Raw genomic sequence first — 27,367 nt, 5'->3', positions numbered from 1 at the left:
CCAACTATTCTGGAAGGCAATTTGGAACTATGACCAAGGGGCTTTAAAAGACTCTCTGCCCTTTGATCACTGCTGGGGTGTGTACACCAAAGAGATAAAAAGGAAAAATACTTGTACAAGAATATTCAGAGCTGGGGCTCTTTATTGTGGCAAAAAAATTGGAAAAGGAAGGAATGCCATTCATTTGGAGGAATGACTGAAGGAATTGTGGTATCTCTTGGTGATGGAATACTATTGTGCTCAAAGGAATAATGAAGTGGAGGAATTCCATGGGGACTGGAATGACCTCCAGGAATTGATGCAGAGTGAAAAGAGCAGAACCAGGAGAACATTGTACACAGAGACCGATACACTGTGGTATAATCGAATGTAATGGACTTCTCCATTAGTGGCAATGCAGTGATCCTCAACAAATCGGAGGGATCTATGAGAAAGAACACTATCCACATTCAGAGTAAAAAACTGTGGGAAAAGAATCACAGAAGAAAAACAATTGCTTGATTACATGGGTCGAGGCGATATGATTGGGGATGAAGATTCTAAATGAACATCCTAATGCAAACACCAACAACATGGAAATGGGGTTTTATCAAGGACACAGGTAATACTCAGTGGAATTGCATGTCAGCTACTAGAAGGTTGGGGGGACGGAAAGCAGGGAAAGAATATTATTCTTGTAACCAAGGAATAATGTTCAAAATTGATTAAATAAATAATTTACAATGAAAAAAATATTTCCTATGATGGAAGAAAAGAAAATGACAAAACTTGGAGGGCAAATGGAAAAGTTGAGACACTAATGCCCTTTTATGGAATATGTGAACTTATTTATCCATTCTAGAGTGCAATTTGGAATTATGCCCAAAGGCAAAGGCCTATAACAGTACATACTCTTTGAGCCAGTAATACCATTATTAGGTTTCTTTACCAAAGAGATGAAAAGGGGGGGAGGGGCAAGAAGTTATATGTGCAAAAAATATTTTAAGCAGCTCTTTTTGGGGGATATGAGGGGGATATGAGGGGTATATAATTGGCAAATGAAAGGATATCCATCAATTGGGGAATGACAAAGTTATATTATATGATTGTTATGGAATACTATTGTGATATTAGAAAAAAAAAGGAGGAACTCAGAAAAACCTGGAAAGATTTACAGGAATTAAAGCATAGGGTAATAAACAGAACCAGGAGGACATTGAAGACAGTGACAGTAATGCAGTAAAATGAACAACTGTGAATAACAGTTATTTCTCAGCAATATAATGATCCAAAACTTTCCCTCAGGACTCGTGATTTTTTAAAATGCCATCTGCTTCCAGGGAAAAAGAACTGATGAATTCTAAATCCAGAAGAAAACAGGAGCATTTTCACCTTATAATTTTTTTAAATTTCAGTTTCATTTCATAAAAGGTTTAATATGCAAAATTTTTATATATTTACATATGTAAAATCTACATATTATTTACTTACTATTTCAAAATTGGGGAGTGGGTGGGGGAATTTGTGTCTCAATGATCCTTAAAAAATTTAGAAACTGGGGACTTCCGGTTAAGATGGCGGCTTAGAGAAAGCTAAAGCTCAGATCTCTGGAAAACCCTTCCCGACCGATCTCAAACTATAAGCTCCTAAGGCGCCGAAATTCAAAACGATCAACAGCCCAGACCCTGGGAACCCTCCTCCTGGACCTGGACCCGGTTCAAAAGGTACGGCTCCCCTCAAAAGCCAGAACCCGAGATCACTCGGACCTCAGGGGTAGGAGCACAGAGTCCAAGGCTCCGGGAAGCCGCAGCCCGGCCCGGCTCAGAGAGCAGGGTCCTCGGAACAACAACCCTCAGGGCCCTCTATCCGAGTCCCAGTGAAAGTCACTGCCTGGAGCAAGACAGCCTCAGGGGCTGGATCCTGCTATCAAAGTCTCAGTGAAAGTCCCTGCCCTCGGAGCTTGGGGAAGCTGCAGCCCATCCCCCCGCAGGCCAACAAAACAGCCTCACGGCCAGCGATTCTGAAGGCAACTTCCGGAAAGCAACGTGGTCTGACCCTTCCATTCTAGTTCCAGTGAGGCATATTCAGTTTAACCCAGGGAAAGCTCATAGAACCATCTGCCCAGGACTAAAGCTTCTGAACACCAGACAGAGATAAGAAAAGCTAATCCTCCACATTCAGAGATGGCAAACTCCACAGAAGCACAGAAGCCCCAAAATACCAAGAAAAATAAGAAGAAAGGGGCAACTTTGGACACATTCTATGGAGCCAAAATACAAAATACAGAGCAGATAGAAGATAATATACAAGAAAATGCTCCAAAACCTTCCAAAGGAAATGGAAACTCTCCACAAACCTATGAAGAATTTGAATCAGAAATGACCAAAAAGATGGAAGCCTTCTGGGAGGAAAAGTTGGAAATAATGCAAAAGAAATTCATGCATCTACAAAACCGGTATGATGAAACTGAAAAGGAAAACCAGGCTTTAAAGGCCAGAATCAGGCAGCTGGAAGACAACGATCGTGTAAAAGAGCAAGAATTAATAAAGCAAAGCCAAAACACCAAGAAATTAGAAGAGAACATAAAATATCTCACCGACAAGGTGATAGATCTGGAAAATAGAGGGAGAAGGGATAATTTAAGAATAATTGGACTCCCAGAAAAGCCAGAAATAAACACCAAACTGGACATGGTGATACAAGATATAATCAAAGAAAATTGCCCAGAGATTCTAGAACAAGGGGGCAATACAGCCACTGACAGAGCTCACAGAACACCTTCTACACTAAACCCCCAAAAGACAACTCCCAGGAATGTAATTGCCAAATTCCAAAGCTCTCAAACAAAAGAAAAAATCCTACAGGAAGCCAGAAAAAGACAATTTAGATATAAAGGAATGCCAATCAGGGTCACACAAGACCTTGCAAGTTCTACTCTGAATGATCGTAAGGCATGGAACATGATCTTCAGAAAGGCAAGAGAGCTGGGTCTCCAACCAAGAATCAGCTACCCAGCAAAACTGACTATATACTTCCAAGGGAAAGTATAGGCATTCAACAAAATAGAAGACTTCCAACTTTTTGCAAAGAAAAGACCAGAGCTCTGTGGAAAGTTTGATACTGAAAATCAAAGAGCAAGGAATACCTGAAAAGGTAAATATTAAGGGAAGGGGAAAAATGTTATCTTCTTCTTTTACTCAAACTCTCTTCTATAAGGACTACATTTATATCAATCTACGTATACTAATATGTGGGGGAAATGTAATGTATAAATAGGGGGTAAAGAAAGACCAAATAGAATAATCATTCTCACACAAAGATTCACATGGGAAGGGGAGGGGAAGAAAACTCCTATAAGAAGGAGAGGAAGAGAGGGGGGGGTTACTTAAACCTCAATCTCAGGGAAATCAACTCTGAGAGGGAAAAACATCCAGATCCATTGGGATCTTGAATTCTATCTTACCAAACAAGGGTAAGGAGAAGGGAAAACCAAGGGGGGAGGGGGAGAGGGAGAACAAAAAGGGAGTTAAAGAGAGGGGGGAGGGGGAGGGAAGAAAAAGGGAGGGACTAAAAAGGGAAACATCAAGGGAGGGGACAAGGGGACTGATTCAAAGTAAATCACTGGACTAAAAGGTAGAGCCGAAGAAGAAAAGGTTAGAATTAGGGAAGGCAATCAAAATGCCAGGGAGTCCACAAATGACAATCATTACTTTGAACGTGAATGGGATGAACTCACCCATAAAAAGTAGACGAATAGCAGAATGGATTAGAATCCAAAACCCTACCATATGTTGTCTTCAAGAAACACACATGAGGCGGGTTGACCCCCACAAGGTCAGAATTAAAGGATGGAGTAAGACCTTCTGGGCCTCAACTGATAGAAAGAAGGCAGGAGTGGTAATCATGATATCTGATAAAGCCAATGCAAAAATAGACCTGATCAAAAGGGATAGGGAAGTTAATTATATTTTGTTAAAAGGGACTCTAGACAACGAGGAAATATCATTAATCAACATGTATGCACCAAGTAATATAGCACCCAAATTTCTAATGGAGAAACTAGGAGAATTGAAGGAAGAAATAGACAATAAAACCATACTAGTGGGAGACTTAAACCAACCATTATCAAATTTAGATAAATCAAATCAAAAAATAAATAAGAAAGAGGTAAAAGAAGTGAATGGAATCTTAGAAAAATTAGAATTAATAGACATATGGAGAAAAATAAATAGGGATAAAAAGGAATACACCTTCTTCTCAGCACCACATGGCACATTCACAAAAATTAACCATACATTAGGTCACAGAAACATAGCACACAAATGCAAAAAAGCAGAAATAATGAATGCAGCCTTCTCAGATCACAAGGCAATAAAAATAATGATTAGTAATGGTACATGGAAAGCCAAATCTAAAACCAATTGGAAATTAAACAATATGATACTCCAAAACTGTTAAGTTAAAGAAGAAATCATAGAAACAATTAATAATTTCATCAAGGAAAATGACAATGGCGAAACATCCTTTCAAACCTTTTGGGATGCAGCCAAAGCGGTAATCAGAGGCAAATTCATATCCCTGAAAGCTTATATTAACAAACAAGGGAGAGCAGAGATCAATCAATTGGAAATGCAATTGAAAAAACTCGAAAGCGATCAAATTAAAAACCCCCAGCAGAAAACCAAATTAGAAATCCTAAAAATTAAGGGAGAAATTAATAAAATCGAAAGTGATAGAACTATTGATTTAATAAATAAGACAAGAAGCTGGTACTTTGAAAAAACAAACAAAATAGACAAAGTACTGGTCAATCTAATTAAAAAAAGGAAGGAAGAAAAGCAAATTCACAGCATTAAAGATGAAAAGGGGGACAGCACTCTAATGCAATTACTATCAACAAAGCAATGGGTTCAAATCAAGAATACATCTAATGCCCAGTGGACTTACGCGTCGGCTATGGGGGGTGGGGGGGGAGGAAAAGAAAATGATCTATGTCTTTAACGAATAATGCTTGGAAATGATCAAATAAAATATATTTTAAAAAAAATTTAGAAACTGTTGTTACATATAACAGAAAAACTTAATTTTGAAAAAATCAAATTGATTCTCCAATACTAGTCAAAGATTATGAATAGGGAGTCTCAATGAAGAAACTGTATCTATGTGAAGAAATTGTCCAAATAACTGATAATTATAGAATGAAAATTAAAATAATTTAGATGTTTCACATAAGCCGATAAGATTAGAAATGCTGGAAAAAAGGAAAAGGACCAATATGGGTAATAGAGAAAATGGTCTACTAATATACTATTGTTAGAGCAGTGCTGTACATTGGAGTCAAATTTTAAGAAAGTAAACTAGAAATATGCCAGGAAACTATGCGTATGCCCTTTGACTGAAAAAGTATCATTACTAGATCTATATCCCAAAGAGTTCAAAGAAAAAGAACCAGATATCCTAAGGAATATATTCCAAACATTTTTAATGTGGCAAAGATTGGAATGAATGGATACTAAAGAATAGAAGTTGAGGAGATATTCTCATCAGTTGGGGAATGACTGAACAAGTTCTGATGTTCATGAGTGTGATGAAATATTATTTTGCTATAAGAAATTATGGAAGAGGAACAAAGAACTCCATGGACTGAGAGACACCTCTAGAGTTATGAGGTCCTGGGTTCAAGTGTGGCCTGAAATTCTTCTGGGCTGTGTGACTCTGGGTAAGTCACTTGACCCCAGTTGCCTAGCTTGTAACATTCTTTCTGCCTTGGAATGGATACTTACTACCAGTTTTCAGACAGAAAATCATGGCTTTCTTAAAAATAAATTTTGAGATATTTTCAGAAAAACCTGAGGAGACTTGTGAGTAGCACCAGAAGAACAATGTATACAATAACAACATCATAAAAATGAATAACTTTAAAAGATTTAAGTATTCTGATCACTACCATGACTAATCAGAATACCAGAGAATCATTGATGAAGCATACTTTTGAACAGATTGGTGTTGGATTCAGGGGGCAGAATAGGATATATGTTTATGAAATGGCTAATGAAATAATTTGTTTTATTAGATTATAAGTATTTCTTACAGTTATAGTTTAAGGGGAGGTAGAAAAGATAGCTTTTTTTCCATTGGAAATTTTTTATTTAATTTTATCATGAGTAGATTGAACGAGATAGCCTGGAAGTTCACTTATAGATGTAAGTCTGTCATCTTATGAGTCTAGGACCAGTAGCTAGCTTCAACTTCATAAAAAATGCTGCAAAATTTACCAGCATTCATCAAAAATTCAAATGAATGCTACCTGCAGTGAGAGGAACTGAGGATGAAGTCAGAGAGAATGCTAAAGTGATGGTTTTTCTCTGAGGCACTGAGGAAGAAAGATCATGAATGAAAACTATGGACCAGATAAGCATGTATGATCATAGGGAGGGGCTATAAAATACAAGGGAAACTATTTCTGTTTCACATGGTCACAGGGTGACATGTGGGGATTGAAATATGAGAAAGGAACCAGGATTTTCTGTGTCTTTCTCTCTCTTTGGCCCTCCTATCCCAGCTTCTCTTTCCTAAGATGCTATTGGAACAAGGTCAGGATGCACAAACTGTATCCTCTGTTCAGTGCCAGGATAAGAATACTCACTGTTTGTGAAGCAAGGGAAGCTCATTTGATGTTTATAACCTGTAGGGAGAGAAAACAGCCATGAGAGGAGAGACTATGTTTAGGAGAGAAACAGAAGAAAATAAATCTACCTATGATCCAATAGTTAAGTAGTGCAGTGGACAGAGAACTGGACTTAGAGTCAGAAAGACCTGAGTTCAAAATTAGCCTCAGACATTACTAGTTCTGGTACTCTGGGCAAATCACTTGACTCTGACTGCTTCAAGTTCTTCATCCTAAAAATAGGGGTTATAAGAGCACCTACCTTCAAAGGTTGTTGCGAGGATTGAATGAGATGTTTGCCAAGCACTTGGCATAGGGACTGGTTCAAAGTAAGCATTATATAGATGTTAGTTATTATTTTTAGAGCTGCAAGAGACCTCCTAGATGATTAAATCCAAGTCCAAGAGCTTAGAAAGCTAGGTGTCAGGTTTTAAAAGAGATCACTTCATGGGACACATGTCTGAGGTCCAACCTCTGTTTCCTTGGCCTGTTTTCCTGAGACCCCAGTGTCTCCTTGTCAAACAAATCCACAAATATTCAGTGCTTAAATCTATAGATGCAAAGAGGAAAATGACACAACCCTTGGCCTCAAAGACTACTTTCCATTGAGGGTGACAATGTCCACAGCACACTCATATGTTTGTGCTGCATAAATACGAGGATATGAGATTGCACAGTTAATGGCTGGCCTCTGTGCCTATGTTACCCATAGACTATTGGCTGTCCCCTAGTCCTGGCATCAAATTGGAAGCTGATATTGAATTAGTTCCACTGGACTAAAGTATAGGATGAAAAAATAATACGGATTCTATGTCCCTCCCTTGTGAGTTTTGGTGACTAATGGAATTTGAGTTATACATAGCTCCACCCTGGTTCCCAGCAGCTGGATTTGAACCTGAATCAGCATTGGCAGTGGTCACTGTGTTTAGCATAATGTAAAAATAGACTTGAATCCAGGACTTCATTCCCCAGAAATCCTTGCTCCACTTCCCCAGAATGCCCTCGAATCTCACTGAATTCTCACCTGGGCCGAGAGTGAGATGGGGTATTTAAACCTGGTTGTGAATAGGCTCAGCCTTCTTTTTTACTTCCTTTTCAGAGCACATGCGGCTCTCCACCTAGCAGGCAAGATGTGAGTGGTCGGCTCTCCACCTAGCAGGCAAGATGTGAGTGGTCGTGTATAGGCTCTCTGGGCCTAGACACGTGCTTTTCTTACTTGTGTTTTCTTTATATTTTATTCTTCAATAAACCTCATAAAAATATAATATTCCTTGCAGAGATAAACTAATTTCTATCTTGCTTCAGTCTCCCCAAAATTTTAATCTTTACAGTAGTCCACCTGTCTCTCCAGAGTCATGACCTTAAACTCTTTGGGATATCCCGTGGAATTGTACTAGGAGGCAGAACTGAATTCACTTCAGGTGTTGAGCTGAGCAATGAAATTGCTGAGGATAGGTACTGTTTGTCACCTTGACAGTAAAAGTTCTGGCTGTGATCCCTGTGGGTAAGGGGATTAGAGAGATTTTCTCTGATTCTGTATGTTGGCCGCCATGGGCTGTGATTGTCAAGGGATGCTATTTAATAGAGGTGACTAATCGGGATTTTTCTGCAGAAACAGTGGTTAAGGACACCTTGGGGTCTTCAGAAAAAGAATTGGTCAAGGGGTGACTTGTGCTGCTTTCTGACTCAGTGCTTGGAGCTCGAGTGACAGTGCTCATAGAAGAAAGGATTATGTCTGACTTTGCTGCTAAGAGACAGAGTTGTCTGTTTGTTACTAGTAGCGGTTTCAGCAGATCTCCTGTTCTTTTGCCATGGGTATAACTGGAAGAGGCTACAGGAATAACTGGAATAGGAGTTGGAGGGAAAAGAGTGTCATGTGCCAAGTCGGGCTGAAGTTGTGAGAGACTTGTGACTTCTGAGCCTTAGGGCCATAGAGTGCCCATTCTTCCTTCAGAAAAAGCTGGGGAGCTGCTTCTGGTGGACATAGCTGGTATTTCACTGGTTGATGTCAAGTTTGAGACACACTCTATGATCCTAGTTCTTGTAGTAATTGAGATTTGGATGAAAGCAGTATAAATATCTGGCTCTGGGTTGGACCCTTTCACAGGACTTGCCATGAAGACAGCCAGTCAAGCTCCTCTGAGGGAGACTGTCCAGATGTGAGTGTACTGAGCTATGAAACAGTTAAACTACCAACTCTATGGCCTCCCATTCTGGGGAACTGGGGGAGAAGGAGGAAACACCACTGAGCTGTCCATTGTCCTGGTTCTGAATTCAGTCACTGGTGCAACAGAGGGAGTCCCCCCTCTTAGGAAGTGGGGACTCAGTGGGTTCCTTTGAAAAAGGTACAATTGGGCTAATCTGAGCTCCAATCATGGCAGTGTTCATCATACTCCTAACAAAGGGTGAAGGGACAGTCCTGGACTACTTGGTTCCTTTGTTTAGGCTAGGCAAAGAAGTGGAGCCCCTGTCTGACTGTGGGGCTGTGGAATACATGCATTCTGAGTGATTCCAGGAGCATCTGTGTTCTCTGAAAAAAAGGCTGAACACTGTTTCTACCATCACTTGGTCCTTCTGTAGACAGAAATGAGCTTGTTTCTCCACCAGCAGATGTTGAGATAAGCCTGACTCTGTTACTGTCTGGGCATCCTGCTTCTCTGGAGTGGTTTACCAAGGTCCATCCTCAGACTCAGTTTCCTTTACATTGAAATAAGACATTAGCACAAGATAAATCCAAGGCCCTTTCAAGTTCTAGATAACTGATCCTATGAGGGTAACCAGAATGAAAAAACATCTCAACACCATATCCACTAAGTATCTGTTGAAGTAACTGTGGAACTTTAACTCAGAGAAGTAATGGCTCAAAGGGAACATGATGGTTGTTTTCTAAGTATTTGAATGGTTTTCCTTTGGAAGTGTTTTCTTGGAAACACTATTTTGGTTTGTTACCCAGAGGAAGAACAAAAGCAATAGATGCAAAAGAACAAAGAGAAATTAAGGTTGAGTGTCAGGAAATCACTTTCTACCACTGAGCACTGCCCCAAAATGAGAGGCTGCCCCAGAAAGTAGTGGGTTCTCCTCTATGTAAAATCTTACTGAAAAAGTTAGAAATGCTGCACTGGGGATGCTTGTTGGCTACTCTGGAGTGGGGATTCTGCAGTTATGGGTGGGACTCAGTCCAGTCTCTTTCTCAAGTATAACCTGCTTTTCATTCAATAATCCTTGGGGACTTGAAAGCTATGGCCAAACCAATTCTCAAGAAGCCTGTTCCTCTGAGATTCTAAAGATGAACCAGTGAATTACTGCCACAAAGCAGAAAATGAAACCTCAGGAATGGTAAACCCTCGGCAGAGGAGGGATAGAGGAGTTCTCTAATGCAACATGGACAGTAGACTCAGGGGCTAGAAGTCCATTTGTCTAGGCTGGGACAGACTCTACCCAAAACTCCTGATGGTGGCTTGCTAGGTCCCATAGAAAAACAGGCCATTATCTTTGGCAGGTGGCTACCTGCCTCCAATTCTGATTAGAAATTTACCAATCATAGAAAAGTTTCTGAAGGGATCCATGTTTTATTTTTACCAATATCCTTGTTTCATCCCAAATGAAGTCTAAAGAAGGCACAGATGAGAACAGGGAATGCAATAGATGGTCAGGCTTAATTAAGGGCTCTTATCCTGGCCTACATTGGTTGGTCAAACCGAAAATATTTCTCCCAGGGGAAAGAGGAAGCCCTATATAATATGCCTAGGAAGAGAGATCAAAAGAGCATTATTGCCACAAAGGCTTGAAGCCAAGTGCCCTTCACAAAGGTATCTTCACTGCAGTCTCTGGAGGTGATTTCACTGGGTTTTCTGCAAAGAGTAGGAAGGAATCACTCTCCAGGAGAGGAAGCAAAGAGGAGGCATTGTAAACTTTAAAATTTCTTAGACTTATAAATGTTGGAAATTTCACCATTGGGAAATTTCATACTTGGAAAATTTCATACTGATAGTGGGAACTCTATTGGAATGTGAACCCCATTGGCAAGGGAGGTTCCTCCTCCTCCCTTCTTACAATTACTTTAGGACAGAAACATTTTGCTGAACAATGGAAAAGGCTGCAGCATAGATCAAAATTTAATTATTCCAATCTCCACCATACTCAGGGTAACAGGATTTAGGAAGGGCTGCAGCAAAGGATCAAGATTTAATTATTTGAGAATATGACCTTCAACAGACATGTGCAAAGCCACAGACCTCTGGGCTGTCCTGGGATAAGGTAGAGCCACCATTGGCACAGGGAAGACATGGACAGTGATTGGTAAATGTGAGAACTAAGGGGAGGGAACTTGGATGGTTTCCTTAAAGATAGCGGGGTCTGAGGACTAGGGGTGGTTGGTTGGAGAGGTTGTGCTCCGAGAAGCTTGCTCTGAAGGAAGCTGGAGGTGGAGGCCCCTGAGACTGTTTCTCCATTTTGGTCACGTGAGTGATATGGACTGATCTCTTTTCTTTGCCTCAGCTATCTAAGGGCTTGGGCCTTTTGGCCCAGCCTAAACAGAAGGGGTATTTAAGCCCTATTCCCTTCACTCCCCTTTCTCTCTCCCTCTCTCTCTCTATCTCTAATACCTTTCTTCCTCCTGTTTGTAATTAAACTCCATAAAAGGTTGACTGCTGACTTGAGTTTTCATTTAGGAATTACATAGCTGAATTCTTTGGTGACCTTAATTTAATATATATCAGTCTTTTAAAGTGATTTCCTTGTCACATTTGTGGCTGACCACACGGGAGTCTAAAGAATTCTCTCAATAAACTTCTGAAATTCCTTGCCTTTTTACTCTACCGTCTCACCACTTAGTCCCTTTTAACAAAAAACTTGGCTTAAAGACACAGCTACTAGAACACATGAGTATAAAAAACTTTTTCTCTCCTCTCTTTTCTCCTTAAGTTAAATTGGAATCAGCAGTTTTTCTTTTTCTTCCCTTTAATCTTAAGGGACAGCTGGGTGGCTCAGTGGATTGAGAGCCAGGCCTAGAGACAGAAGGTCCTGGGTTCAACAACAAGATTACAACAAGCCATACTTTATATGTGCATGAGCGAAGAGGACTAGCCTCTGGTGTGTTAACCCAGACTTTGGGACCTTCTCAGGACCCAATTGTTTATTATTCTGCCCAACTAGACCAAGTAGCAGCAGGAGCACCACCATGCCTTAGAGGAGTCGCTGCTACAGCCTTACTAGTAACAAAATCCGTTGATTTAGCATTGGGATGTCCATTAACAATAATGTGCCCACATGAGATAGAAGCATTATTGATAAAACATAGAACACAGGCATTCTCGGATCAGAGAATTACAAGGTATGAAATAACCTCATTAAATAGTGAAAATATTACCTTGAAACGCTGTTCAACTCTTAACCCTGCCACCTTGCTTCCAGATTTACCCACTTCTGGAGAACCATTACATAACTGTGAAACATTAGTGTCCATGGCAGAAAAGCCTTGAGATAATCTCTTGGATACTCCCTTAGACAATGCAGATCTGATTTTATTTACCAATGGTTCCTCTTTTATGAGGGATGGCATACGTTACACTGGAGCTGCCTTAGTCTCAGAATTTGCCACTGAATGGTCAGCTTCACTACCTTCTAACTTTAATGCTCAAGGAGCAGAACTCATAGCTCTAAAACAAGCTTGTATAATTGCCAAGGATAAAAAGGCAACAATTTATACGGATTCTAGGTATGCTTTTGGCATTTGTCACTCAGTCGGGATGCTATGGCTCCAAAGAGGATTTTTAACCTCAGCTGGAAAATCCATAGCTAATGCAGTAATTATTAATAAAGTTCTTTCTGCTCTCAAACTGCCTAAAGACCTAGCTGTAGTTCATTGCTCTTCCCATACAGGTGGCTCTGACCCTGTCTCTAGAGGAAATGACCGAGCAGATGCCGCTGCAAAACTAGCAGCCATAGAAGGACCTGGATTAATTTTAACATTAACAACCACTGATAATTTAAATTTATCACTTTCCTATAATGAAAAGGAAGTGGAAAAATAGAAACAAAAATTTAAAGCAAAACAGTTTAATGGAGTATGGGTGTCATCTGAAGGAAAACCCCTGCTCCCTAGAAGTTTCTATAACCAAATTTGCCAATCTATTCATAAAAATGGTCATTATGGCACCCAGGGCATCGTGGACTCTGTCAAGAGAGTATGGATAGCCCCTGGTATAACTACTATAGCCTCTAAAGTATGTTCAGCCTGCCCTATCTGCCATGCATATAACCAACATGCATATTGTGGAAAAGCCTTTGGGGGATGTCCTCTGGCTTACACACCTTTTGAACATCTACAGATAGATTTCATAACGATGCCAAAGGCTGGACATTATAAATTTTGTCTAGTAATTGTAGATCAACTAACCAGATGGCCGGAAGCATTTCCTACAACTCAAGCCACAGCAGATTTTGTTGCAAAGATACTTTTAAAAGAAATCATTCCTCATTTTGGCCTGCCAGCACATATTGACTCCAATAGAGGGAGTCATTTTACCAATTCTGTCTTAAACCAAATATATTCTTGCTTGGGGATAACTCTAAAATGCCATGTTCCATATCACCCCCAGAGCTCAGGCCAAGTGGAGAGGATGAATAAAGAACTTAAGACTATGATTGGCAAATTATACACTGAGACCCATTTAAAATGGCCTGAAATTCTCCCTCTGGCCCTATTTTATCTTAGAAGCAGGCCTAGAGGAGACTTACATATTTCACCATTTGAGATGCTTTTTGGACATCCACCTATACAGGCTAAGCCTTTCTCCCTGGCTTATACATCGCTATTAGGGAGAGATATTACTATTGCTTCCTATATACAGGAGTTACAGAACAAACTACGTGAACTTCATGAATCCGGAGTTGCAGAACAACTGGACCATTAGGCTTTTCTCTGCATGACCTGAACCCAGGAGATAAAGTTTATATCAAGAATTTCAAGCCAACTGGAGCAACTCAACCTTCATGGGAAGGACCATTCCAAATATTATTAACTACTCCAACATCTATAAAGATTGGAGAAAGGGACTCTTGGATTCACGGCTCACATGTGAAGAAAGCATCTTCTGCTGAGACTGATTGACTCTATCCTATTATATGAATGGTGACTCTACCTTATCATATGAATTAGAGATAATAATCCATAGACAAATGGATGCTGTTTTTTCAAGAATATATTGAATTACTGATTTTTTTCTTATTATTCTTATTTCTTTTCTTTTTTGATCAGAATATTTGATTTTTTTCTCATTATTTGTACTGAAGGTACACATAATTAATATTAATATTATTTTTTTCCTGCAGTAATACAAGTTAATATATATATACTCTTGCTATAATATCAATATGTGCCTCAAAGCTTTAAACTATGGGAACCTGCCATTTATTGATAAAATATTATAGGACTGTGATTAATGTTTGTTTCTGATTCCAGGAAAAGGGATAAAAATAAGGAGTAGAGACTAAACCTGAATAGTGCCAGAAATATTTTTTAATATATTTTATTTGATCATTTCCAAGCATTATTCGTTAAAGACATAGATCATTTTCTTTTCCTCCTCCCCACCCCCCAGAGCCGACGCGTGAGTCCACTGGGCATTAGATGTTTTCTTGATTTGAACCCATTGCTTTGTTGATAGTATTTGCATTAGAGTGTTCATTTAGAGTCTATCCTCTGTCATGTCCCCTCAACCTCTGTATTCAGGCAGTTGCTTTTTCTCAGTGTTTCCACTCCCATAGTTTATCCTCAGAGTTGTTTTGATTTGCATCTCTCTGATTATTAGAGATGTAGAACACTTCTTCATGTGCTTGTTGATAGTTTTGATTTCTTTATCTGAGAACTGCCTATCCATTTCCCTTGCCCATTTATCAATTGGAGAATGGCTTGATTTTTTGTACAATTGATTTAGCTCATTATAAATATGAGTAATTAAACCTTTGTCAGAGGTTTCTATGAAGATTTTTTCCCAATTTGTTGTTTACCTTCTGATTTTAGTTACATTGGTTTTGTTTGTACAAAAGCTTTTTAGTTTGATGTAGTCAAAATTATTTATTTTACATTTTGTGATTCTTTCTATATCTTGCTTGGTTTTAAAGCCTTTCCCCTCCCAAAGGTCTGACATGTATACTATTCTGTGTTTACCCAATTTACTTATGGTTTCCTTCTTTATGTTTAAGTCACTCACCCATTTTGAATTTATCTTGGTGTAGGGTGTGAGGTGTTGATCTATTCCTAGTCTCTCCCACACTGTCTTCCAATTTTCCCAGCAGTTTTTATCGAATAGTGGATTTTTGTCCCAAAAGCTGGGATCTTTGGGTTTATCGTATACTGTCTTGCTGAGGTCGCTTTCCCCCAGTCTATTCCACTGATCTTCCTTTCTGTTTCTTAGCCAGTACCAAATTTACATCTAATTATATATATTAATATGTGGGGAAAATGTTTTGTGTAACTCTCATAAATTGTATCATCATGAAGTACTCAAACAATTACAAAGCTTGACTATCATGCAGGCTTCCTATATCCCTGAGGGAAAAAAAAATCAGACGAGTGAATGACATTTCCCCATCAAAATAGAATTCTAATTCTTTTCTTCTTATATTTTGGAAACTTCCTGTAGTCTTGGCTACAAATGTCTAAGTGAAATATTACTGCATCCTGTCCTACATACTTGTGGGATAGAACTTACTTTAAACTGGATCTATACAAGGCCCATTTTGAATTTTTCTTATGTTTTTGATTATTTTTCTATTCTTTTGATAATTTACACATACAAGCCCATAACTGAAAATTGCATTCTGAGCTAAACTTGATGTATTTATTAATACTTACTTCAGGGGGGATTGTATTTTAATTTAAAATCTAAGAATATTTTTTTGAATTTTTTTTGTTTGTTTGAGATTGTATTTTTATAAAAATCCAAGAATTTTGTTTAAGATTTTACTGTTATAAAAAATTCAAAGATTTTAATTCTGTTTGAGAAAAGATCTTCAAGAAAGAAGCTTGAAACTTTTATATCCAGAGAATGAACTGTTGCAGAAAGATGCTGAAAACCTACACTTCATCAAGAAGATCAAGAATGAACTTTGGATATGATTTGATTAGACTGAACTTTTGATTGAACATTTATTGTAATTGTACACATTTATGCCAAAGGGGACTGCCCCTAATTTGGCTTTCTGACAATAGGCCTAGCAAAACATTGGTTTTGCTTTCTTTTCTTTTCTATTTCCTCTCTCACTATTCTAATTTGTTTTAGAAAATTGAATATTGTGTATATCTTTAGTTAGAAGTGAATTTAGAACTACAAAATGATTATGTTAAATGATCAATGGGGAGACTAGTCCCCAATAATCATCAGGGGCTTTGTAAACCTTAAAATTTCTTAGACTTATAAATGTTGGAAATTTCACCATTGGGAAATTTCATACTTGGAAAATTTCATACTGATAGTGGGAACTCTATTGGAATGTGAACCCCATTGGCAAGGGAGGTTCCTCCTCCTCCCTTCTTAAGATTACTTTAGGACAGGAACCTTTTGCTGAACAATGGAAAGGGCTGCAGCATAGATCAAAATTTAATTATTCCAATCTCCACCCTACTCAGGGTAACAGGATTTAGGAAGGGCTGCAGCAAAGGATCAAGATTTAATTATTTGAGAATATGACCTTCAACAGACATGTGCAAAGCCACAGACCTCTGGGCTGTCCTGGGATAAGGTAGAGCCTCCATTGGCACAGGGAAGACATGGACAGTGATTGGTAAATGTGAGAACTGAGGGGAGGGAACTTGGATGGTTTCCTTAAAGATAGCGGGGTCTGAGGACTAGGGGTGGTTGGTTGGAGAGGTTGTGCTCGGAGAAGCTTTCTCTGAAGGAAGCTGGAGGTGGAGGCCCCTGAGACTCTTTCTCCATTTTGGTCACGTGAGTGATATGGACTGATCTCTTTTCTTTGCCTCAGCTATCTAAGGGCTTGGGCCTTTTGGCCCAGCCTAAACAGAAGGGGTATTTAAGCCCTATTCCCTTCACTCCCCTTTCTCTCTCCCTCTCTCTCTCTATCTCTAATACCTTTCTTCCTCCTGTTTGTAATTAAACTCCATAAAAGGTTGACTGCTGACTTGAGTTTTCATTTAGGAATTACATAGCTGAATTCCTTGGTGAACTTAAATTAATATATATCAGTCTTTTAAAGTGATTTCCTTGTCACAGCATCTACTAACCTGTATAGTTAAGGGCATGTTTTAAACCCTTACATTCTTCTGCCTTGGAAACAATACATACTATATGTACAAAAGAGTGGTAAGGACTAGGCGATGAGGGTTAAATGCCTTGTACAGGGTTACACAGTCAGGAGATATCTGAGGCCAGATTAGAACTGAGGGTGGCTGAGTGCTAGAAAGCTGTTTGTCAGTTGCTACAGGACCTTCTGCTGCTCTTGGGTTTAGCATTTGTGTGGTGCACACCACATCAGCTACTTTGTCTGCAGGAAGGAATGAGGGAGGGGTCCAGGGATCTGTCATGATTAACTCATAGTGTGCAAGGTAGCAAATGCATGGTACTCACTTCACAGCCTAAGATTGTATGCATTCTGTTATTAATATTTACTCTGACTCCAGGGAAAATCCAATTACAAAACTATATCTCAGATTTGGATATCCCAGGACCAATAGGACTATTCCGTTTTCACCAACAAGCAGTGGAGCCACACAGACCACTTAGGCAGGCTACCCTCCTATATAGTGATCTGAGGGAGACAAGACTGATTTAAGAGACATAACTTGGAAATCCAAGCTCCAAAGTAGCCCAAAATAGGCACCCAGAGAGGAAAAAGCCAGGGGAGAGATTTCACCCAGGAGACAACATGGTAAAATGGAAGGAGCTCAAGAAATAGAAGGCACTGTATACCTGGGTTCAATTCCTAACTTGGATACTTACTCCTGCTGTGACTTTGGGCAAACCTCATCTGTAAAATGGGGTCTTTGTACTAAATAAACTTGATGTTCCCCTCCAGACTTATATATTTTCTAACCCTCTGATGTTCTGCAATGTATTCTCTCCTGAAGGGCATTACAGAGGAAATATATATTATAATTATATTATATAGTAATATAATATATATAAAAATTATATATATATATAAATAATATAGAGCTAATAATAATGTTTCAATAACACTGTATGACAACCACTGTGCTTATAAAGGCTACTATTATTTGATTATTTCATCTTAAATTCACCATATTATAGATGAGGAAACTGAGGCAGGCAGCAATTAAGGGCCACTGATTTGATCACGGTCATGCAGCTCTAATAAGAGTTTGAGGCTGAATTGAATACATTGCCTATCATAAGTAAATTTGTTTGTGCTCAAACTGATGCCAATAAACAGGTGGTATTTTGGTTGAAAACTCAAGTTATTATCCTAGGGGAAAATATAGAAAAGATATTCAATATTGATGTAATGGAAAAGAAATGGATACTCAAGGAATAGCAGGTAGATCCAACACACGAGTTGGAGAAGTAATCATCTATTCTGATGATCAAAAAACCCTTAGTGATAGATGAGCTTCGATGTTTAATTCAAATATTAAGAGTCTTACTACAAAGCCTATACAGAGCATATACTGAAGAAGGCTTCTGAGAAAAACAAACTGTTTGTAATCTTCTTCCAGTGAACTCTGGTCCCTGTGATTAAAACTTTTAACAACCTTCTTCTTCTACCTATTTCATTCTAACATTTTGAAAAATAAAGAGACTTCAGACCACAAATTTTTCCTCCTACTATCTTCATTCAACTGTATCAACCACGTAATTAATATGAGATGAAGGAAAAGCAGTACAAATAATGGTGAAATGGAAAGCCCTTAAAAGAGGAAGGATGACCTGGGAGGAAAGAATTTCTGTCAAACAGAGAAGGCAAAAAGGAGGCTTCTACTGACCTGAAGTATTGTTGGCAGTCATTGTGGACACCGAGGAGTCATCTGATGGGGCGATGGTACCATCAGGCAAAGATGTGTCAAATTTTTTTCTTCCAGAAGCTAGTCTTCTGTTTAACTCTATGGGAAAAGGAAGTCAGTCAGAAAGTCAATCAAATAACACTTATTAACATTTATTGACTTGAGTACCATCATGAGGAAGGCAAAGTACAAAAATTGTTTAGAAAGATTCAACATTCAAAATATACTGCCTGTGTCTTCTTTCTCTCTCTCCTTTACTTCCTTGTATTGGCCCCACAGGTCCCTCTTTCTCAAAGTCCATTGAATCACTTAAATCAATTGCCCAAAATAATGACAGTCAATTTGAGCCAATAGGAAGGTAGGAGTGGAGAAGGAGAAAAGATAAGACAAAAAAAGTAAGGAGGGGAAGAAGTTATTTTGAGTGCCAAATGACTCCCTTCCAGACAGTCTGAAAGGGAACTGGAGTGACCATGACAGAATATCGTAAAACCCCTGAAGTCAGGTCCACCAATACAGATTGTGAAAGGAGAGAGTCAGGAGTGATTCCCATGGACTAACAAGATCCCCAGCAGGAGTTGATGCTTCCTTGTGAATCCACTGGAGGTGGTGGGAACAAGACCTGTCTGCAATGTGCTCTTACTCCCTCCTGGGCTGCAAAGACCACTTCCTCAAATCCTCTTCCTTTGAATGACTCCCCTTGGCAGACTAGTACATGTCATCTACTGACAAATGTTCACTCTCCTCAAATAGCCTCCTAGAGAAGCAGCCGGCAAACTCTCGCTTCTCCTACATCTTCCAAAGGATAAAAAGGGCCATCTACTTTCAATCAAGAAAAATAGATACTTAGGAGAAAGCTCCAAAGAGAGAAACTGAGGAAGAAAGAACAAAAATGTTCCCAGAAATGGAAATTCAAATGCAAATCACCAAGAACCAAGAATAGCACTTTAATATCCATGAGATGGAGAACTCTCAGAAAGAGGAAACAGAAACTGGGTCCCATGTACATTTGTCCAGCAGAGTCAGCAGACATTGACTCTTACAAACCTGAAGTACTAGCACTGGTAATGGGCACCAGGGACTCACTGGCTGGAGATATGGTATCTTCCTGTAACGTTAGGTCTGCCAGTGGCAGTGTTGAGACCTAGGCTGTTGCTCATACTTTTAAAAAAGAGATTTCAGTCAATCCCTTATTCAGCACATACTTATTGAGAATTACTGTATACCAGGCAGAGCCCATTCAGATAAGGATGTTCTACAGAAGTCCATACAAAAAATCTGAGTATCCTTGATCAATCTATCCCTTTTCTTAACTGCCCCAAGGCACTTACCACAGCCCAATTTTAACTCCTATGTAAAGGCTTTGACCAAAGTGAGGAAAGGAAGGATCATTCGAGGCTCAAGGAAGACAAGATGACATTGAAGAAGAGTAGGAGAAACTAAAGTGACCATTAGAATCCAAAATTCTCCAGGGGAGGCTCTATCAGAGAATGGAATGTCTTCATGTTAAATATATATAGTTTCTTCCAACCTTAAAGCAGAAAGTAATCAACCTCCCCAACTCAAACATGACCCTGATCTTCCAGAGAAGAAACAGAGTTCATGAAGGACCATGAACTGAACCAAAGACTTTACCTGCTTTTTTCTTTTTCCTATGCATATGGGTGCACATTGCACCCATTGTTCAGGGGAGAAAATGAAAAAGGTAAGGGTTGATGGGGACCTTAGTCCAAGGTAGCCCAACTGAGCTGAGTAAATTTTTTTATAGGGGCCTTCATTGTGATGTCAGAATCAACTGCATGTGATGCCTTTGAAATGGGAACATTGCTCATAGAGACTGAGTCAGATGAAAATAGTAAATGTTCAGCTAATGCCTTTCCCTGAAGAAGAGATCTTTTTGTGGAAGCAGTTGAATGGACTAGTTTCAGGATATCTGCTAGTGATAGGTTCCCACCCTGAAGTTGTGGCTTCACTAGGGGTGCCCATGGGGGGAAAGAGAAAAGAGATCCCTTTTGGGCTGATGTCTGAGGAAGGATCAGAGTCTAGCATACCTTTAGACTCAACTGATGTGGAATGATGTGGGAGAAAGTTAGTGTCCATAGACTCTCTTGAAGAAGCTTCAGTAGTTCTGGGGATGGGATGGTCCTTAAAGAAAAGAAATGATTGTTTGGGGGTGTCTCTGGACATTGTATCCCTGTAGCACAATTCATAGTGGGAATTGGTAGACTGAGCAGAGAGCATTGTGAAATGTGAAATGGGGGTAATTTTGAGTGCATTAATTTGAAAAGATTTGGTAGAAATAAAATAAATTCTGTCAAGATTAGAAGGAAAGCAGAAAATTGGGAAGACATTTTTATACACTCAAATGTCAAACATATAGAGATCTTTGTGGTGTTTGTAAGAAAAACAGCCATCCCCAAATTGATAAATGGCCCAAAGTTATAAATAGACAAGTTTTAGATGGAGAAATCAAAGCCATATATAGTTATAGGAAAAAAGTGCTCCAAGTCACTAGTGATTAGAGAAATGCCAACTTCTGAGATATTCTTTCATACACATCAGATTGGCTAAACTGACCAAAGGGCAATTATTGGAGGGGATGTGGAAAAAAAGAACAAATACATTGTTGGTGGAACTGTAAACCAGCCAATCCATCCATTGTGAAGAGTTATTCAGACCTACGCATATAGTCATAAAATTGTATAGACTCAGGAATCCCATAACTGTGTCTGTTTTCCAAGATGATCAGAGGAAAGGGAAAAGAACTCATATGTTCTAAAAGATTTAAAGTAACTCACTTTGTGGGGTCAAAGAATTGGCAACTGAAGGGATGCCCATTAATTGGGAATTGGCTATACCAATTGTGGTACATGATTGTGGTTGAACAGTACTATGCTGTAAGTAGTGATGAACCGGGAAATTTTTAAGGAACTGGGAAAGAACTACACAGGCTAATGAATAGTGAAATGAGTAGAACCAAGAGAACACTATACACAATGACAGAATTAATACTAGAAGAATAAATTGTGAATATTACCTCCAGCATGTAAACTGAAAGGTAAAAACATTAAAGATTTAAATTGTATAAACATACTGGTCTCCCATATAATACTTTCTTTGATGCAGATAGGGTGGGGAGGAGGAAGGATACTTGTGTTCAGAATTTATTATTTATATGTGAAGAAAAGTAAGTTAAACATAGCAGAGATTTGTAACTTCATTTATGTACAATCTTGTTCATTGTGTATAGATATGTTTGTTTTATTGAGTTTTTTAAACTATTGAATAAAATTTAAAAAAGAAAAGCAATAGGCAAAATATTGCTTCCCCTAATTCTTCCAAAGGAAGTGTCCGAATTCACAATCCCAAAGGAATAGAAATTGGAAAAGGTTTTAAATAGAGAAATCGAGGAAGATAGAATTAAATTTTGTGAGGAATAAAGGATTCTAGGGCCCAAGAATTATCCATGAAATCGAGACCTTCCAAAAAGGAAGAAAGAGAAATCAAGCATTCCTGAAGATTTAGCCAGTACAGGGGGGACAGGAGAGACTTTTCCTAACGTGAAACACTGACAGTAGTGGTGGGCACTAGGGCTGGCTGGCTGTTAACTTGGTATGTTCCTGTAAGGTTGAGCTTGTAATGGGGGTGCCAGCACCCAATTTCTCATTGATGCTCGCAAAAAAGGGAATTGTTCAATCTATCCATCAGTATATATTTTCTGATTATTTGCTGTATGCCAGGCAAGGAGTCCCCTCAGATATGAAGCATCATAAAAAGACCTAAGATCTCCCATAGGTTCATGCATAATCTCTGTGTCTTTGGTTATTTTGAAGTAAAGGAAAAAGTGCACAGGACCTCCAACCCATCTGATAAACACATACCCCAGCTTTGCTTCCCAGTTACAAACATTTCAGCAGATAGCTGACCGTAGGGTGTTTCAGGACTGTTGCAACATTTCAGAGAAATAACTAGCCATAAAGTGCTCTAGGATTTAAACAATTATCCAGACTAAGTAATATTGTGAGGTATATATGTAGGGTCCCAACTCTGGGAGGACAGAACTGCTTTGCTGAGCTGTACCCTAGCATGCTAGTGATAGTGTGCATTGTCTTTGTGTGTTCCTTGAATTGAATTGCATTGTCTTTGTGTGTTCCTTGGGTGGTCTGCAACTTGGACCCTAACATTTGGAGGCTCATCCCAGTGACCCCCTGAGGACCACCGTGACAAGGGAAGCTCTTTTTCCAGGCCCTGTGACAATTCTCAAGAGGTGAGACTGGGGAAGTGTGAATGGTTGTATGAATGTGTATAGGGAGATTTGGACTCTGGTTGGACATAAGGCTTAGTGGACAAGAGATCCCGTACCCCCGGATTGTAGGGGTTGTCCTATGCCAAGCCCCCAGGGAAAAAATCCTAATCCTCTTGTTTCTGAGTGTGTACCACCAAGTATATGAATTTCCCGTTTTTCTGCGAGGAACCACATAGGGAACTGTGGGAAGTGATTGCGGTGAGATGGATGGGGAGAATTGTCCGGTGTCTTGAAATCTCATCCTGAACATAAGTGGGTTTGAGTCCCTCTGCCCTGACATTGTGTCGGGGGCACCAGCGTTCAAGTCTCTGGTGGTCCAGGGTGCAAGTCCCTGAGACTGGGGTTTGAGTCCCCAGCAAGGTAAGTCCCGAAGTGGACGCACTAGGGCACCAATTAAGTGAATGGGACTGTGCACTGCAGGCACAGGACAAGTAAAAGGAGGGAGTTGAAAGAGAATTCTTCATTGCCTGTTTGTCTCTTTGTCTGTCTTGTTCTCTTTGTTACTGAGCCACAGAAAAATCCTCTTTTTGGCACTCTGCTTAAGGCTTCTCTGTCTTGTTCTCTTCCTCTTCTTTTTTTACCCTTGATCCTTTCCTCCATCCCAGTCATGGGCCAGGGACAGTCAGTCCCCCTGGACTTGCTTCTGAGCCATTATCTGGACTTCAAAGCCCTTGCCCATAAATTGGGAATGAAGGTAAGGTGGGGAATGTAGTGGCTGTTCCTCCACTTCCCACACCTGCATCTCAATGGGCTAGGTTATGGGGGAGGGGCTGTGCTTGCTCTGGCAGCAAGCTCCTAAGCAGGAGAGAGAATCTGAATAGGAGGGGATTTAAAAGTTCCTTCCTTGAGAAAATCAGGCAGACTCAGGAAACAGCTCACTTCCAGCTCAACTGGCCAGATACTCCAAGAGCATTTTGTTAAGAAATCTCAGTCAAAAAGAGTCAGGTTTTTTTTATAAGATCAGTTCAGAGAGAGAGAGGAAACAAGAAAGTCAGATCAGCCAATCAGATGGCTTAGCTCATCACAGCTTCCCCAAGTATGCTGAAACTGTTTTAATGAATTTTTCTCCCTGCAAATATTTTTTTCTTAAGAATGGATCCTAAAAACGCCTATTTTTTCCTCTCAAAGCATGCTTGTCACACCTTTGTATGTTACTGTTTTTCTTTGTCTTTTTCACTGTCTCTTCTCTATGTGAAAAGAAGGGTGGAGTTGCATGCTTGAGCTTTCCACTGTCAAAATTCCTTAGCAGAGGACAAAAGCAAATACCTGTTCAGTTATATTTCCCTCTTTCTTCCCTTGGATGGTCCCCTAAAGGTGCGAAAGAGAGAAATTCTGAGCAGAAAAGGGAGATTTTTTACTCCACAGTTAGCAATTTGCATTTAAAATCAATTCTCAACTTGGGAGGATTGCTAATGATTTTGATATGGTGCAAATTTAGTGTATTGTGGTGTTTGTCAGTACATGTGAAATGTTAGCCAGAATTTTTATTGAGCACAAAAAACTCATGGTTAGAGGGTTGTTTTGTTAGATATTGCAATGCATAATGGTTTCGGTGATTTTTTGAGGATTGTCCAAATGTGATTGCCTGACACAGAGAAGAAATGTTTTATTCTATGAGGACAGAAATTGTATGGCTACTTTATAGATGTAAAAGTCATCCAGAAGAAACTGTTATGTTGTTGAGAACAACTTATTCTAGGATTTAAAATTGGGGATCTTTCAGATCAGTTTTATTTTAATGCTTGTGCTGTAAGAACTAGAAATCATGTAACACAAGAAGTTTTCAAAGTGGGTAATCTGTGCTTAGGATTTCATAATACTAATACTGAGCTAAACAGTATTTTATTTGACTACGGTCATAGGAATTATTTTAAAATGCATAGAAAGGAATTTGTGATCTAGAGATGAACATGTATTCAGCAAAAATTATGTGTGCATTTGTACTGTATTTGTTCCACCTAAAAAGGTTAAGGGCTTATGATATGCAAACTGTATGTCCTTAACAAGACAAATTTAAGCAGCCCTGAAATTGAGAGGGCTTGTCATGAGGATTAAATACAGTCTAGTGCCTTTCCTCTACTTACAATAATGGTACAGAAGAGAAGCCAGAAGAAATAATGAAGTAGTCTCCCAATAAGAGAAGACAATTAAATTGAAGGAGAAAAAGTAGATATATCCCTTCCTACATTCTTCTCAGGAAACAAACCCATTCCCCTTCCCCCCCACCCCCAGGAGGTCAAGCAGGTTAGGCAGGCCAGGGAATGGACTATAATTAGCCAAAGGATAAGAATTAGGAGGGTCGGGGGGAAAAAAAAGGAATTTCAGGAATATCAAAGAGGTCAGGCTGGAATGCCAGGTAACATGCAGCTAACTAGAGGAGAAGTGATTAAGTACATGTGAAAGTAACCAACCCCTGAGGACAAACCTAAGGATTGTCCACTCCTCACTGACCTCTAAGCATAACTACGTCTGTGATAAGGTTTGCTTGCCTGCCAAATAAGAACCTGTATGTGAAAGGAAATAACTTTATGTCTTATAACCTATCTATATAAGTTCATAATTGAATTTTGGGAGTGTCTGGATTCATTTTATGAAGTGCTCCACTTCAATAAGAGTAATGAATAGAGATACTAACTGATACTATGAATTCTGGAATGAAATAGATATAATTGGAATAATATTGATGGAATTTAATTAGGAATGCAGCAATATTTTGAGTTAAAAGAAAACTAAATTGAAGGTTCTATTCTACTTTGGACAGGTTTGAGAGAAGTACAGGAAAATGCTACGCACTTCAGTCTAGTTACACTGAAACATCGCTAAAGGACATAATCACAGTTATTTGGAAGTTGTGGGGTTCAAACTGAAATCTATTGAGAGTGAATCATTATGAAAAGGGGTTCAATGCATTCAAACTTTTAAATTATAGTGAGCTCACTGGCAAAGAAGGATGGGACAAGGTAGCTAAGTAATAAAATCTAAATCAAGCCAAACAGCCTTAGGATCAATTGCTCAGAAGCTATTAACCCCTTCCTTGCTCACAGGAAAGAGAAAGAGGTTTTTATAATAGTTCCACACTGATACTTAGGGCCTGAAATAGGGACGTCAAAAGGTTGACAATCACTGTGTGTTAGAACTTGAAGATGAGTACATTTTAATTGTACATTTTGGAGGTTTTCAGGTGCTCCAGCAAGTGAATGTTGTCAGCCCTGTCTGACCAAGATGCTTGCTTGAAGCTGTGGGATGTTAATGCAAACATTCCATGTCCAGAGTGATAAAATGAGTTGGGTGATATGTAATTGGTGTTACCTCACACAAGTTTTGGGGATTTATTGGCTGACATCTTGATTACATTTTTGATCTGTATAAAGATATTTGTGGCACATAGTAGCCAAAGAGTGGATAGGAAGTTGAAAATGACATATATATGAAAATACTTGCTCAGAATTTTACAATTCTTATGGGAGTTGCTGCTAAAATATGTATTTTAAGTATTGTTTGGATGTAAACAAAAGCTCATTGTAAACCTGTGCCACAGATTTTGTTCAATACTCAGTGGTTACCTCAGTTTACCAATTTGTACTATGAACTGAAGTTTATAATGGATGAGCACTATGCTACAGACAGTGTTTCCATGATGTAATCCTTTAAATCAGAATTCGTTTGGGGTACTGATTAGAAATTGAAGTAATACCACCAATGTTTGTTTGATATGAGTTAGTCAGAGAAGGTGGGATAGTGTGTTGGATTTGAATTTGGAAGGAAGGGACTTTGATCTAAAGTCCATAAAGCTTCCTTAGAGAAATTCCTGACTGATCTTGTCTTAATTTCTTCAGATGGCCTAAGGTCAGGATTGGATCTGGCCCTGACTTGTGTTTACTGTAGAGCTCATGAGTTCAACATTCCTGTTCAGGTTTTGTGACTAAATTGTGATAAATTGATCATTGCCAAAATATACAAGAATAATTGCTATGTAGACTCATAGGCTTCAGGGAATCCTTAGAGAGGGCAAATGGTCAGAAAAGCTTGTTTGAAGGTATGGAAATTTGTTTCTGGACTGCGGATAAGCAGCAATTCTATGAAGCTGTAATGGGGTCAGACTTGTCCTTTCAGGAGAACAGAAGAAGGCTCCTGGGATCCAATGGCAAGTGCTCTAAGGAGAAAGACAGTCCTAGGATGGTTAGAGAAGGCAGCCCAAAGCTCACCTTGGACTGGACTTTCCTGACCATCTAGACTGCCAATTGAGTGAAACAATAATGGCAGTGACAGCTTTGCTTGGTACATGAAGTCACTCACTGTGTCCTTTGTGACATGAGGAGATATTTTCCCTTTTTGGGCCTTCTACCTTTGTGACATTCCCATAATCAGCACATAATACAAATTGGAAAATTAAAGTTTCCATTTCCCCAAACAACCTATTAGGTTAATAATTGAACAT

The 27,367-nt window shown here is 39.2% G+C and overlaps 1 protein-coding gene across 3 annotated transcripts in view; it reads right to left on the bottom strand.

The window, feature by feature from the left end:
* LOC103100157 (mucin-16-like) overlaps window positions 1-20,366 on the bottom strand; it is a 56,244-nt gene extending 35,878 nt beyond the window's left edge. For all 3 annotated transcript variants that reach the window (XM_056798738.1, XM_056798740.1, XM_056798739.1), the window contains exons 1-3: window positions 20,259-20,366; window positions 18,609-18,725; window positions 6,626-6,664 (exon numbers count right to left, since the gene is read on the bottom strand). In XM_056798738.1, coding sequence (XP_056654716.1) covers window positions 6,626-6,664; window positions 18,609-18,725; window positions 20,259-20,304 — 202 coding nt within the window. In that variant the 5' untranslated portion in view covers window positions 20,305-20,366. The remainder of the gene's footprint in view (window positions 1-6,625; window positions 6,665-18,608; window positions 18,726-20,258) is intronic.
* Window positions 20,367-27,367: the final 7,001 nt, after the last annotated feature.

This window comes from Monodelphis domestica, chromosome 5 (assembly GCF_027887165.1).
Source record: "Monodelphis domestica isolate mMonDom1 chromosome 5, mMonDom1.pri, whole genome shotgun sequence".
In the NCBI taxonomy this organism is placed as follows: Eukaryota; Metazoa; Chordata; class Mammalia; order Didelphimorphia; family Didelphidae; genus Monodelphis; species Monodelphis domestica.
The sequence above is the reverse complement of the archived record's forward strand: the minus strand, read 5'-3'. Positions and strand labels throughout refer to the sequence as shown.